This window comes from Panicum virgatum, chromosome 3K (assembly GCF_016808335.1).
Source record: "Panicum virgatum strain AP13 chromosome 3K, P.virgatum_v5, whole genome shotgun sequence".
Classification (NCBI taxonomy): domain Eukaryota; kingdom Viridiplantae; phylum Streptophyta; class Magnoliopsida; order Poales; family Poaceae; genus Panicum; species Panicum virgatum.
Window position 1 is genome coordinate 17,755,583 of NC_053138.1, and position 15,685 is coordinate 17,771,267.

The following is a 15,685-nucleotide window of genomic DNA, read 5'->3' on the forward strand; positions in this document are numbered from 1 at the left end:
GACTGACGCGCGTGGCGTGGGCGGCGCCAGAGGCTGCACTATGTGCCTTGGTAACGCGCGGCCAATAATACAGCCTGGCGAAAGTTGCCCCGTGCCTAGCGGTAGCAGAGAATGCCTCAACCACTCGCACTTAATGCGGGTGGGTGAGGGTGCTTACAGCGGAAGGTTTGCGCCTGCGCCCGCGTCTGCGTGACACATGGCGGTTCCGGACCCCTCCCGAGCAGCTAGCTGAGCTGAGAGCTCACAGGGGTCCGGATAGGCAGGTGGAGGTCCCGGACCCACCTGCGGGGGTCCGGGTCTGCGGTCACAGGTGCTGAGCATTTTCACCTCTGGGACACGTGGTGACACCGGACCCGTCCCCGAGCGGGAAGAGGGTCTGTGACCGTTGGTCCGGTGAGATGGAGTCGGACCCCAGGGGTCCGGCTGCTCAGCTTCTTAGGGCGTAGTTACGGATAATTACGCGAGTCTTAACCAGGGTTCACGTATCCGACCGGTGACCGGTAACCGCCGGCCTCCGGTTCCGGTATACCGGTCCGGTTTGGCCGGTTACCGGTCGGAACCGGTGGAATTCAAATTTGAATTCAAACTTCCCCGTTCAACCGGTTCCGATCGGTATGCCGGTCGGTTAGACCGGTATACCGGCCGGTTTGGCCGGTATACCGGCCGGTTTGGATGGTAACCGGCCGGTTTGACTGGTACAGGTCAAATTCAAATTTTTTTCTTTTTTTTTAAATTCAAATGCCCACAAAGTATACTAAATAAATGTTTGTACAACATATTTTAGTCTAAATGAACCCTCCAACTCTTTTTTATACTACTTTTACATTGTATTTGTATACTTTCGTATGCACGTTTTTTTTATTTAACTTATAAATTCCGCAAACCATACTAAATGAACGAATTTTTGAGAAAATTTGACACCATTAGATTCATCACACCTTGAAATATTTTTAGGAATTTTTTGAGAATTTTTCATTTTTTTGAATTCAAATTCAAAATTTGAATTTGGACCGGTTGGGAACCGGTCGGAACCGGAACCGGTCCGGACCGGTTTGACCGGTTACCGGTCAAACCGGACCGGTTCCCACCGGTAAGGTTAACCATGGTCTTAACACAGCAAGAGGGGTACCCTAGTCCAGAGGTACCGACAAGACGCGAGCAAGAAGATCCATGGACCCACCAGGGTATGCAACCGACATAGTTTCGCGCCAAGTCACAAAGAACCGACCTAAGGGCCCACTCATCAGTCACATGTTCAAATTTGGGGTCAAAAGGCGGTGGCCAGAGGTCGGCCGACCTCCTTGGTTGGCCGACCTGGCACTAGGCCCTCTCGCCTCCAGCTTCCACGTGTCACTTCCCTATTGGCCCTAGAAGGCGGTTTGAGGAGGATTGGCTGCATTCCCGGGGTGGCTCCCTCCTATAAATACAAGGGGAGGGGGTGTGAATTGAAGACACACCACACCATTCACTCTTCTCTTGAGTTCTCACTTGGGTGAGAGTTGTCTTAGTGAGTTTAGGAGTAGAGGTACTCAGGAGGGGCGCCGGTAACGGTGCTCTTCTCCAAATTATACCACTACGAGAGTGAGGGAGATAGTCGGGGGAAGTGCCGGGCTTGTCGGCGCTCTTATCTGCTTGTACCTCGATGGATGCTTATTCGGTTGTAAGTGTTCGAGACTTTCTTTGTTTATTTAGAATTAGAGTTTAGATCGCAAGTTATCATCTCTGTCTTATATTAGTTGATGTGTATGCTTAGCGAGTAGCATTTGACTCTAGAGTTGGGCTCCGAATAGAAAAGGATAACCCTCATCGCCCCTGGAGTTAGTAGGGAAAGGCGTAGACGTGGTGTTTAGGCTGGACTATATCACTCAGTTGTCCGATAGTCCCATGGTTTGTAGAGGTAGCCGGCAGGTGGTGACAGCCCTGTTCGAGCCTTAGTAATCCTCCATGTTCGGATATCGGATAGAGCATTATTACTGGAGCTATCGGCTTGAACAAGCCGGTCGAAACCAGTAGCTCGAAGTATAACGGCAATGTGATCTCTTCTTCTAAACATAGATTCTAGATCTTAGCAAGTCCTCTATTTTCTATCCTCCTATACCAGTGTGTGTGCCCTTGGACGAGCCTGAACCCGTAGATAGTGTACTCACGTTCCCCAGTGGATACGATATCCTGGAATACTCTTGGGTGAAAGCTACAGCGGTATCCGTGCGCTTGCGGATTTTATTCGTGACGTTACAAAATACCAACAAGCTTTCTGGCGCCGTTGCCGGGGAACGGCAGCTACATTATCTACGGACTCAATCGTCCTCGTATCTTTTTCATTTTCTTTATTTCTCCCTCAACCCCGGCTACCCATGGAGAATCCATCCTTTCCACAGCTCTCCACCCTAAGGGGCGAGTTCTCTGAGCCATTATCACCTTCCTCATCTAACCATGAACTCGACCCTGGCTTTATAGCCATGGTTTGGAAGCGACCCTTCTCGGGAGAAAATCAAGAAGATCCCTATAAACATTTGCAAGAATTCGAGAAACTGTGTTCGGATTTAGTAATCCTAGGCATGACACAGGAAGCCTTGCAGTGGAAATTGTTCCCCTTCTCTCTTATAGAAAGGGCAGAGCAATGATACACCCGCACGATAAGAAATATGAGCGGTGATTGGGAGGAGCTTCGAGATGACTTTTGTTACTCGTTCTCCCTCACCGGACGCATAGACTCCCTACCGACCGACATCCTCGATTTTGAGCAATTAGAGAAGGAGTCCATAGGTGCAGATTCTCACGCCTTTTGGCATCTATCCCAGACATGACTATACCCGATGAAGTATCGTTGAACGTTTTCTACTCGGGTTTAGACATGGAAACTGCCCTAGAGCTTGACGTCGCCAGCGGAGGATGGTTCGCACACACAACTCCAGAAGAAGGAAGAGACATCCTAGATAGTTTTCTAGAAGACTCTTTCGTCGCTACCGACCATAGTGAACCCCGCCGGGAGGAATCCACGTTGAGCCATAAGAGTCTCTCACCATCTGAATCTGAGTCTTCATCTTCCACATCCCAATATTCGTCTTTTGAGCCCTCTCCCAAACCACGAACAACGAAGGAAGAAAAAATTCAACCTTCGGAGTTTTCTTCCCGATTCGAGGATGATTCTTCAGGAAACATCAGAAATACCTCGAATCATCTTAGGCACGAGGAGCCTATGAAATCGATGTGTCTTTATGAGACTCTCGCTATAATTTTCTGCCATACACCCGCAATTGATTGGTCAAAGGAGGCAAAGCGTGCTTCCGAAGTGATTCGGATTAGCCCAACCTCTGCAACCATCACTTGTTCTATGAAGGAAAAAATCGTAGAAGCTCTTCATGACCCTGCTGCTGAGGTTTGCATCTTACCCGAGTGCCTTTTGGATACTCTTGTGGGTAACAAGCCTTTAACCCCGACCGATAAATACTTTAAAAGTCCATCCGGACTGTACTTTGAATGTCGGGGGATCGCAAGGGATGTGTCTATCACCATAGACAAAATCGGGGTGCATTTAGATTTTACATATACGATATTCTCGATTTTGATCTTCTCCTAGGCCTCCCGCTAGAAAAACTTTTGGCATCTCATGGGAGCTTAGATGACATGCTTAGGGAAACCGGCTCTGCCACTGCTACTCCTTGTTTAGAAAATTTTCTGGCAAAACCTCTTTCCGAGCAAAACCCGCTCGAGGAGATGATGCATACATCTCCGTTCATATCATCCGAGCCCGTTCTCTTGGGAGTTCTAGAATCCTCTGAGAATACGACTCGGAAGATAGCCTTCAGTTTTGTGAAGATGAACGTTCATCATCACTCTTGATCGAGTTTGAGCCTCTTCCCGATGGCCTAGAATCTGTTATTCTCGACCTTGATCGAGATACAACTATGATCTTCCATGATGCATCTCTTGAGATGGCGAAACAATGGGCCACGGAATTTTGTGAGGTGCCGACTTTGGAGTCCAATGAAAAGGATTCCTCAAATAAGTATGGGAATTTCACTTTTGACATACCACAAAAACCGTGCTCATTCAATATAACTCCAGAGTTAGGCATGCTTAGTTCACCGTGCACACATGAGGACTACAACCAACTTAAGGTCCTCTTTTCCAAAATTTTCAGAAGGTTGGTTGTAGATGTATATGTTTATAGTAAACATTACAGATTCCTTGCGTGCACCGTGATGCTAACCTTGTAGCTAGCTGCAACAATTGGTGGTGAAACAATGACCCACCACCAATGATGGCTACAAGAGTTATTATGGTCGAGCTTATGACCAGAAACAAAGCACTGCCAGGAGATTGCCCGAACTATCATTTATCTATTTACTTATGTATTTCCCTTTCAATAAAAAGCAAGAACATGTTCTAGGATATAGTTTTCCTTCGGATATTTTTGGTCGCTAACCTTTCTAGGGAAAAATCAAGAAAAATGATGGACAAGCAATACCTACGAACATGAGAGCTGCACCAACTACAACACCTCGATATGCCTTGATGAAGGAACAACTACAGAAAGAGACTTGAACTCCATACACTTGAAGTTTTGCAAACTCCATGTGTGGGGGAGGTATGTGAGTGCCCCGAAGTAAGTTCCTTTCTCAATCCATATCTTGTCTTGGAATTGGTGTATGTCCTCGCATCTTGCTCTATAAAAAAAAGAGGAGAATTGCCATGGTGACAACATTGAGTCTTCATCAACAAGACACCATGGTAAGTGCTCTCAATGTCCTGCTTTTGATATTAAACAAAACCCTGCCGAGAGGTCGCCCGAGGATCGCCAGGTTCGTGCTCATGCCTATCCCGTCTTAGAATAAAGCTCAATCATGCTTCATGCTCCCTTTATCTGTCCTTGTATGCTCTGATTTAAATGTATGCTGCAGCATGCATTCATAGGCCTTTTAAATCAAACATGGTGTTTGGGTTAAATTGTCCTCTTCAGTCAAACTAGACCTTGTGTCAAGTTTGATTGATGTTCTGGAGTTAATACTTGTATAGATATTGGTTGCATATATGGACTAACCCCTGCAGAAAAAATCAAATCCAATTGGGTGAGTCAGCAAGCTGAATTCAAATGGAAAGGTAAGTAGAGGTTTTGAGTTAATATTGCACAGCATACTCATACTGATGCAATCTTGATTCAGCCTTGCTTGAGTAAGTATCTTGGTGAGATTAAATTTTAGTTTCAATAAATTTTAGAAGCTCCCTGGTTCTTTAAACCAGTAGAGCTATTAGTTTGTTTTCATATTTTTATTTTTGAATAAGCACTAGGTACAAGAAAGTGTGGGGAGATCTCTCGGAACTTTCATGCATATACACTCGAGATCTCCCACAACACATGCACAACACCGAATGAACCAGAATGCAAAAAGCCAAGATGAATCAGAGCTAGTATTGGGCAGTGGGACCTCAGGTTTGGCTGACTAGCACTAGCTCCGATCATCTTCATCGCGACGGTTTGTGCACTCTACCCCTCATACTCTTCCTAACCTATGAGTTTAAATGAAATCTTGATCAATCACAAAAATTAAACTCAAGGTATCCTCTAGTCTTATGCTTCTCTATGATTGGCTTGCATACTTTTTATTCTTTGCTAAACTTGAGCTTGTGAATCATATCTTAGGGAACCCATAATTGTTAAATTGTTGACTAGTGAGATATGGTTTGATGGAAGAATCCTTGCTTTATCTGCTTATGTGTCTAGAAAATTTTTATCAAAAGGAAAACCTCCATAGCTTTACAACTCCACGTGTTTGTCCTACCAAAGCCATATGATGATCTTCATGATACAAATCTTTACACATATATACCTTGTTGTTGCTTTGAGCTTCATCGAACTTTGTGACCCTAGTGAGATGTCTTTCATACTTGTTTGATCAAGATCATGTGCACTCCACCAGCTGAACTTCTACACTGGAAGTCAGCTATGTCATCCCATCCATCCACAAAATAAAACTCCATGTTTAATGATCTCTCTCTAATATCTTTCAAATGAGGCATGGGCTATCAAAAAAAATATGACATGCCCAAGAAGCATGACCCAAAAAAAATGGACACATCAATGTCCATGGAAAAAAGAGAAAAAAATATATTTATAGCTATGTCCTCATGTTATCCAAATAAAGGAGAGAGATATTCATAAAAGAAGTATTGCATTCCATCATCCACCTTCCACACACGTGCACAATCTTGATCAACTTGTGTGATTTGTCATCTCCATGGATTCTTTGTTTGACTAGCAGAGACCCATGTGCGGCACGCACATATTTTTTTTAAAAATCCCAAAAATAAGAATTTTACATTTATCATTAAGGATTATCAGATTTGCTCACGCAAATCATGGGTAGACTTACATGATTGCATAAAGAGTGAATCCACAAGACATTAGTATATCCTCTCATCAATATCTTCATGGCTTGGACACTGGAGGTTGAATTACACATTCTGCAAAATAATATATATGTGTTACAAGATATTCAAATGACAAAAATGATATCCACAGTTTAGGTTCACAAATTTTTTCTGGATCAGTTTTCTTGCCAAAGCCAATGCCAAATTTCATATTTATACTTTGAGATGCACACTGGTAACAAACTGAAATGCTACAAGCAGAAAATATAGTACCTATACACACAGACCAAAATTGGGTGAATTAGGACCACTTATAACACCACATTACTGATGAACAGAAGGCAACCAACAAGAAAACAACTACTCCCTTGTGCATGAGAAAGCTTCAATCTATATCGATTTGACATTTAAAAAAAATAAAAAATCAGTGATCCATCCATTTTTGCACGTATAGTATTTCAAAATAAAGTTACAGAAATGTGTTAGCATTCAAACATATCTTTGATGAAAAGAGCGCAAAAGTAATATAAATTTTAATAATCTGTTAGCTTGAAACAGTATTGTCTGTAACTGATGAATACATGTGTATCATAACATGTTTATCATCCTAAATTCTTATCTATAATAGAGATGGACAATTGAGTAAAGTATAAACCTATTTCTTTTTACCTGAACGGCAAAATGGCCAAGAACCATAATATCCAATTAAGCCCACAATAAGCTTGTCAATTAATTTGGCTGAAGAAAATAATAATTTATTAAACACAAGATTGATCAAAATTCAGTTGGTCTGGTAAGCCAAGTAGAAGATGTCGGTTGTTCAGTGCGGCTTTTGGTAGCTGGTTTGGCACTATTACAAGCACCTTTGGGCGCACCACGACACTCAGCTATCACAAGGAAAATTACAACTAAAATAGACACAAACCACATGGTACCATCTTTTGCAACAATATCTCGAATAGTTCCATCTAACTGAAACCAATGAATTCAATGAAATACTGAACATCAACCCAGTCAACAGTCAAGTATATGATTTATTTGTTATCATACCCTAAAAATGAACGCAAGCTATAACTAAGTGGAATTTAAAAAAATAAACCATGCAGATGAGTAAAGAAGAAGGCACTAATCGATAGGCTGCCTCTACCTGCCATGTGAGTTCTGATATAGTAGCTGTCTTAGCCCATGGACATGACAGCGGCGACGGAGTCATCAGCGAGCGAGGCCTCACGCACACCCTAGAGCCTAGAAGAGGTGTGCTCAGCATCAATTTAATAAAATTGTTATGATTATCAGAAAAAGAAGCACACGCTACAGAATGGCATAGAACAAAACTAACGATGAGATAATAGATATATATTAACATGATGAATATTCATAGAAGACACCCATGTTATTAGCACGATAAAACGTTGAAACGTTGGAGAGCAGATTTCGTCTTGTAAACGTTTAAACGAATATTTAAACGTCGTGACAAATAATATAGGAAAATATCAATATAAATAATTAATTCACACAATATACTAAGTTTAATACCAAACAACTAGTTAAATATCAAACAACCAATGTAGGTTCACATAATAATAGTTCCAAAATAACATGTTCACAACCAAAGCAATCAAGCAAACAACAAAATAAAATAGTAGAATGACAAGTCCACAAGCACAAGTGCATAAGCAAGCAAATCAAATCCACAACCACAAGCACAATAATAAGCACACAAGCATTATTCAATCTCCCATCTATGATGTCTCAAAAACCATCATCTAGTTCATCAAGACCGATATCATCATTCCTTTCCTCTTCACCATTGCCACCATTATTTGTTGCTTCATCGTCATCCATATCAAGGTCATCAAGCACAAAATCATCATCATTCTCATTTTCTTCACCCACATCAGTGTCATCTTCATCTTCATCTTGAACAATTCTTGACACATGACTACCATGAGCTCGCCTAGGAAAATTGCGTCCTTGAAGTTGTGTAGATGCACCAGCGGCTTGATCAACATGGTCCCATGTGAAAAGAGGATCACCCCCAATAGGTGCTGAATTAGCTAATGGATCAACCCACTCATTGTCCCAATCAAAATCTTCAAGAACTAAAGGATCAAAGTTCTTTCCTTCTTCACGCATTTTTTGAAACCTAGCGGCCATCTTTCTATTGTATGAAACATACACCAAATTATTCAATCTCTCATGCTCTAGCCTATTCCTTTTCTTGGTATGCATCTACAAGTTACAACCAAAGTAGCAATACTCAATAAATAAGGAGGTAACAACTAAAATTGAGTAGTGTCATGTAATGTAAGGATATAAACTAACTTACAAATTCAAATGTGCTCCAATTTCGCTCACAACCGGATGATGAAGCACAAAGATTAACAATCCGCCTTGCAAACTTATAGAGCTCAATGGTTCTACCACCATATGCAAGCCACCAGTCAACTAAATAAGAAAATAGGTTGGAATTTAGATGCCGAAAACAACTTACATGTTGCTGAAATAGATATTGGAAGTTTACAAGTATTAGAATACTCACTTGGACTTCTTGTTTGAGCGTTCCTTATAGCCATTGGGTTTGCAAATGATTCTCTTTGGTTCTCATAAAGGACAGCCTGACCATCAATTTTGTCTCTAAGGTCCTCATCTGTCACCATTTTAACAAGCACATCATTGAAGCAACCCCTTAGCTCTCCAACATAGCCATCATCATCACTCTATTTCATCTTGTAGAATTTTCCAGGGTTCAAATATAGTGCTGCTCCATACAAAGGAGTATCCATTTGTTTCACCCAACGGTTCTCAACAATTTTCATGATGCGATTGAGACAAGCTTTCTTGTTTTGAGTGGAGAATGATGCTGAAATTTTTTGTTTTTCTATATTCATAGCTGCTGCCACCTCAGGCAAGGCAGGCTTCTCATCACCATCTACCAATCTTAGCACAACAAGTAGAGGTAAAGAAGCTCTAAGGCAGTCCTCAACTGAATTCCAGAATTGTGTTGAGAAAATAATTTCATAGACCTTTTTCCCTGCCTCTGTTTTAGCCACTTTGGAACGAGTAAAAACATCACCAGAAAATAAAGCTCTCAATGCATCCTTATGCTTGTGTAAACTCCTCAAGGTGAGAAATGCAGTGGCAAATCTAGTAGCAGCCATCCTCACAAGGTCCATACCTTTTGTGAACTTCCTCATCTCATTAAGAATTCTCCCATGCCTATATATAAATGTTGTGACATGACGAGCATGTGTAATAGGCTTCGCAAAATCCTTCAATTTTCCTATATCCTCTAACATAAGGTCCAAGCAATGAGCAGCACAAGGGGTCCAAAATAATGTAGGAGTCCTTTCAACCAAATATCTACCTGCTGCCTTGTAGTTGGCACCATTGTCAGTGACAATCTGTACAACTTTATCCCTGTCAATCTTCTCAATTCTCTGGTCTAATAGGTCTGCAAGCATCATGGCATCATGAGACTCATCTGATGCATCCACTGACTCTAAAAAGAATGTCCCCACTGGGCTGTTAACTAGGAAGTTTATTAGCTGGCGACCCCTCCTATCTGTCCATCCATCTGACATGAGGGTGCAGCCATACTGAGTCCATGCATCCTCATGCCTCTTCTTGTCACCATCTGTCTCTTTGACACACTTCGCAAGTAATGGTTCTCGTAGCTCATGGAAACTAGGGGGCTTGAACCCTGAACCATATTGTGCAATGGACTCTATAGCAATCTCAAACTGTCTTGAGTTGGCAACATTGAATGGTACGCCACACTCATAGAAGCACTTAGCTATCTCTATGCAAACAGCATCTCTTTCTTCTTTGGGCTTCATTGATACATTAATGGTTCTTTGATAAGGACCTTTGGCATGCCTCTCCGCTACGACTCTTGGGGTGTACGTCGTAGCAAAGCATTAATGGGCTTCTTCGATGATGGTGCAGTTGGTAGTTTGCTTGCTGATTCCTTTCTTTTGTTGGTTGATCTTGAGCTACTACTGCTACCTGCTCTAGATGATTCTATTACTTCCACAATATCTTCCTCTCCATCTCCCTCTTCTGAGTCATCATAAACGGGTATGTCCCTCTTAGTCTTTCCTGCATCCAAAGCTGCCTTCATCTCTTTCTGGATTTCAGGTGTGGTTTTGGGACACACAAGAATTTCTGTGCTTCCACCAGCAAGATGCTGCTTGACCCTAATGATTCCCCCTTTAATCTTTCTTGGACAAAGAGCGCATTGGATCAAATCTCGCTTGCCAGGTTCAACATAATAGGCGTACTTCCATCCTGGGTCATTAGATTTTGGCCTTCTTCTTGGATCTTTTAACGGATCGTATCCATCATTCTTAGAACTCTCTGCAGATGCATTAGCTGGTCCAACATCGCCACTACTTGCCATCTGGACAGCACACAACAGTAGCATTCTCATTAATTAAGAACTATGCAAGAGTCAAATACAATCGGAGTCAAATACAACTAACTCCATTCTCACTAATGGTATATGAGCCCTCAGCCCTAAACAAATTCTGATTAAAGACAACATCCTCTTGTGTAAGCAATGAGGAATTGAGGATAACAATGTTTCTTTCAAGAATGGTTATGTAAATCAAGTGGCCACAGGCAAATCACACTGCTAAGTAGCTCAAATCAACCTGGATCTGGATAAGCAGAGCATATAAATTACAGAGGGGTGGTATAGAATGAGAAATGCTTACCTAGTCTGGTCGACAGCAGCGTTCCTTCCGCGGTCCGCGCAGCGTCTTGGCACCGGCGTGGCGGCGTCAAGGAGCTGGAGCAGCTGCTGGAGGTGCGGAGGCGGCGTTGGCTGCAGGCGCAGCGGCAGCGCACTGGCAACCGTGTTCTGCACGGCAGGCGCAGCGGCAGCGCCCTGGTACCGAGCCACCGCCCACCGACGTTCCGCGCAGGCGCGCCCTGGCACCGGCACGGCGCGGCGCGGCGGCGTTCCGCGCAGGAGCAGCGGGAGGCCAATGGAGGAGGCGGCGGCGCGCCGGCACGGAGAAGAAGGGAGGCGGGGCACGGGGGCAGAGAGGAAGGAGGCGGCGCGGCCGGCAGACAGAGTCACGGGAGGGACTCGATTCAGATCTGGATCGGAATAGGATGGGCCGACTGGGAGGGGCTGATGGGCCTAAAACGTCCATGCAGTGGCGTTTAAACGAATTTCACGAGATAAAACGCCAAAACGAATAAAACGAACGTTTAAACGCCATAAAACATCATTTTATGTGATTTTGTCAAAACGTTCGAGCGTTTCACAATCTTATGGTGTTTTATCGTGTAAACGTCGTGAAAACGACGTTTTAATAACCAGGGAAGACACGTAAAGGAATTCAAAAATCCATAAAAAAAGATATTGTAAAGGAATCTAAGAATTTGTCAAAGGTTAAAGGATTAAAAACCATAAGATTATACACCAGACAAGGCAACATCTAATTGAACGATCCATAAAAATTAATAATACAACAAGACACATTCATATAAAGGCTATGATGCTTAATTCCTTAACCTGATGATGGCTGCGCCAGAGAAATCATCCTGCTAGTGGAGAGGGATATCTTCCAACATACATTAGGAAGAACCCTGCTAATGCCCTTCTTTGGCAACTAAACACATACACATCACATGCATATTGCCATGTCGTTGAAAGTTGTGAGCACGGAGGCTTACCTGAGTCCTGAACTCCTGATCATGAGTTCTGTCTGCACGGAGACCTGGTATGGGTGAAACTTGGCATGGATCTCGCTCACCACTGTGCTCGCATGCTTCTGCATCCCACTCTCGCTCGTCCTAGATGTCATCAGCACCGGTGCCTCGCTGAACTGGACGACGAGCACGAGGGAGGCGATGGATGGAGACCTTGACGGCAAGAGCAAGGGTGAGCGGCGGCAGCGGGCTGGGAGGATAATAAAGGGTGTGGGCGACCGGCACGCAGCGTCCGACGGCCGCTGGCAAACTTCTCTCGGCGTGCCGCGCTCGTCCGGAGTGCATCGGCTGCCTGGCAGCGGCTCCGCTATCTAGGGCCTCGCGTAGTGCGCCGCGGCGACGCCGCGGCCGCCGGCCACCTTGCCTCGGCGGCGTCCCGCACTCGTCCGACGCGCTTTGGGCACCTGGCCACGGCTCCGCTGTCTACGGCCTCGCACAGTGCCCCGCGGCTCCGACGACGGCCCGCGCTCCGCGTTGACGCGGTCGCCGGCCACCTTGCCTCGAGGTCACCGTGGACAGGCTCGTAAGAATCTCATCACGATGGACGCGCGATCCAGGGACTCTGCCGATGGAAAGTTCTATAGAAGGAAACCCGTGATCAAGGGACACGCGATCACGGAAATTTGAACCGGATCTCTGCCGATGGAAAGTTCTGTAAAAGGAACCCCCCGTATAGGAACCCACGCGGCGAGGATCCAGGGCAACGAGGGAGGGCGTAATCCGGGGCTGCGAGGAAGGGCCAGGCGCCCCTTTTGGAAGCTAATCACGCTGATTATTTGGGTTGGACAATCAATGGGGAGGCGGGTACACGGAGAGGGCGATTTTCGCTTCACCAGTCATTTCGTCAAACACTTTGCACTTACATGTGAGCCTAAAAGTGGTGGGTTATGAGGTGGGTGGGTAGGCTTTGCTTTGTAAAAAGTGTTTCAATTGTTTAAGTTCTTTATAGTATAGATTTTGCAATATATGTGACACAAGTGCATGCTTCCACTTCTCCTACCATGAGCTCCATATAAGATATCTTTATAAGTAGGATGAAAAGAGACAATGCCTTGGTGAGGATATATACACAGTGAGTGACATGAGAGATTCTATGGAGAAGTAAAGCTATGGTTGGTCTTTGTAAAAATATTTCCAAAACCCCAGACATATAGCAGGAAAGTGGAGGAGCCTGAAGTCAATACCGTTCCGCTCTTCAACATCCCAAACAATTCATGGTAGACACATCAAAATTCACAGGTAAGGGTGAAGTTTAGAATAATCTGTATGCAGGTGTCATATCATATGAAGTCAGGTCCGCCTTAGTTCTTGCCTTTACTCGAGGACGAGCAAAGAACTAAGTGTGGGGGATCTTGTTGACGGTCACTAACGACCCATTTTGACCGTCAACTATCGTGCAAAAGTCGAGCATCGGAGGGAATAAATGTTAGCATATGATGATTATTTGATGAATTCCACAGATGCTGGTCTGAGAATGTGTGCAGCTGAATTTGGGCCAAAACTGCATGTAACAAGCATATTATCCCAGACCTAAATTCCTAGATTAAGTACAAGCAAGCCTAGGGGACAAAATGAGCCTATTTGGCAGCTCACACAAGAAGGAGACTCAGCCCACACGCGTGACACGTCATCGATCCGAAGCAATTCCACCTCGACCAATCAGACGCGAGCAAGAAGATCCATGGACCCACCAGGGCATGCAACCGATATAGTTTCGCGCCAAGTCACCAAAAACCGACCTAAGGGCCCACTCATCAGTCACGTGTCCAAATTTGGAGGCAAAAGGCGGTGGCCAGAGGCCGACCAACCCGACCTGGCACTGGGCCTTTTCGTCTCCAGCTTCCACGTGTCAGTTCCCTATTGGCTCTATAAGGCGGTTTGAGGAGGATTGGCTGCATTCCCGGGGTGGCTCCCTCCTATAAATACAAGGGAAGGGGGTGAGAATTGAAGACGCACCACACACCACACCATTCACTCTTCCCTTGAGTTCTCACTTGGGTGAGAGGTGTCTTAGGGAGTTTAGGAGTAGAGGTACTCAGGAGGAGCGCCGGTAACGGCGCTCCTCTCCAAATTATACCTCTACGAGAGTGAGGGAAATAGTTGGGGGAAGTGCCGGGCTTGTCGGCGCTCTTCTCCGCTTGTACCTCGATGGATGCTTATTCGGTTGTAAGTGTTCGAGACTTTTTTTGTTTATTTAGAATTAGAGTTTAGATCACAAGTTATCATCTCTTCCTTATATTAGTTGATGTGTATGCTTAGCGAGTAGCATTTGACTCTAGAGTTGGGCTCCGGATAGAAAAGGATAACCCTCATCGCCCCTAGAGTTAGTAGGGAAAGGCGTAGACGTGGTGTCTAGGCTGGACTATACTACTCAGTTGTCCGATAGTCCCATGGTTTTTAGAGGTAGCCGGCAGGTGGTGACGGCCCTGTTCGAGCCCTAGTAATCCTCCACGTTCGGATATCGGATAGAGCATTATTACTGGAGCTATCGGCTTGAACAAGCCAGTTGAAACCGGTAGCTCGAAGTATAACGGCGACGTGGTCTCTTCTTCTAAACATAAATTCTAGATCTTAGAAAGTCATCTCTTTTCTATCCTCCTACACCAGTGTGTGTGTCTTTGGACAAGACTGAACCCGTAGATAGTGTACTCACGTTCTCCAGTGGATACGATACCCTGGAATACTCTTGGGTGAAAGCTACAGCGGTATCCGTGCGCTTGCGGATTTTATTCGTGACGTTACAAAATACCAACAGTTCTGTGTTAGTTTTGTGTTAGAAACTAACACTAACATATAACAGTGTTAGTGTATCCAAACAGGGCCATAGTACTCCCTCCATTCCAAATCGTTCCAAATTGTAAGACATGCCAAGAATCTTGAAGAGTTAAAGCAATCTCGAGTTTGACCAAGATTATAGAGAGATATAAAGATATATGATATCAAATCGATGTACTATGAAAATATAACTAATGAAAAATCTAATGATACTTAGTTTATATAATAAATATCATTATTCTATTATATAAATTTAGTTAAACATAAAAAACTTTGACTCTTCAAGATTGTTGGAATGTCTTATAATTTGGAACGGACGGGGTATAAATATATATATTTCAAATAAAACAACTATACTGCACATCTATAAACGCACTATCTTTACGAGGAATCTAGACCCCTTATTCTTCTCTACTCGTCTTAAACGACTGAAACAAACATGTGGTTAAGACAACAGCTTTCTGAAGATAAGAGTATAATTCGCATCAGTTTATATGCCAAAAAACCATTACATGAACCCTATAATCTCTCAATTAACAGCTTCATAGAGCTACACAACCACACGTGTATAACTGGATATTTGTTCGCACTGGCATCCTAATCTCATGCGTGCTTCTGCACCCAAACAGTAGCTGCGGCTCCAACATCCTGAATCTCATGATGATGTGTGCTTCAGAAAATATCCGATCTGTATTTTCTCTCTCGTATATATATCTTTTGCTCCGTCGGGAGGTGTGCGGGAGGTGTGCGTGATGCCACGCTCCCAGTGCTGAATCTACGGTTGACCGTAAATTCCAAAGCTCACGGTCGATCC

The 15,685-nt window shown here is 44.0% G+C and overlaps 1 protein-coding gene across 1 annotated transcript; it reads right to left on the reverse strand.

Annotated features, from left to right (window-relative positions):
- Positions 1–9,092: 9,092 nt before the first annotated feature.
- On the reverse strand, positions 9,093–10,777 carry LOC120700668. The gene is made up of 2 exons (XM_039984915.1): positions 10,563–10,777; positions 9,093–9,591 (listed from the first exon to the last, which is right to left on the reverse strand). Exons 1-2 carry the CDS (start codon positions 10,772–10,774, stop codon positions 9,093–9,095), a joined length of 711 nt encoding a protein of 236 aa, XP_039840849.1. The 5' UTR covers positions 10,775–10,777.
- Positions 10,778–15,685: the final 4,908 nt, after the last annotated feature.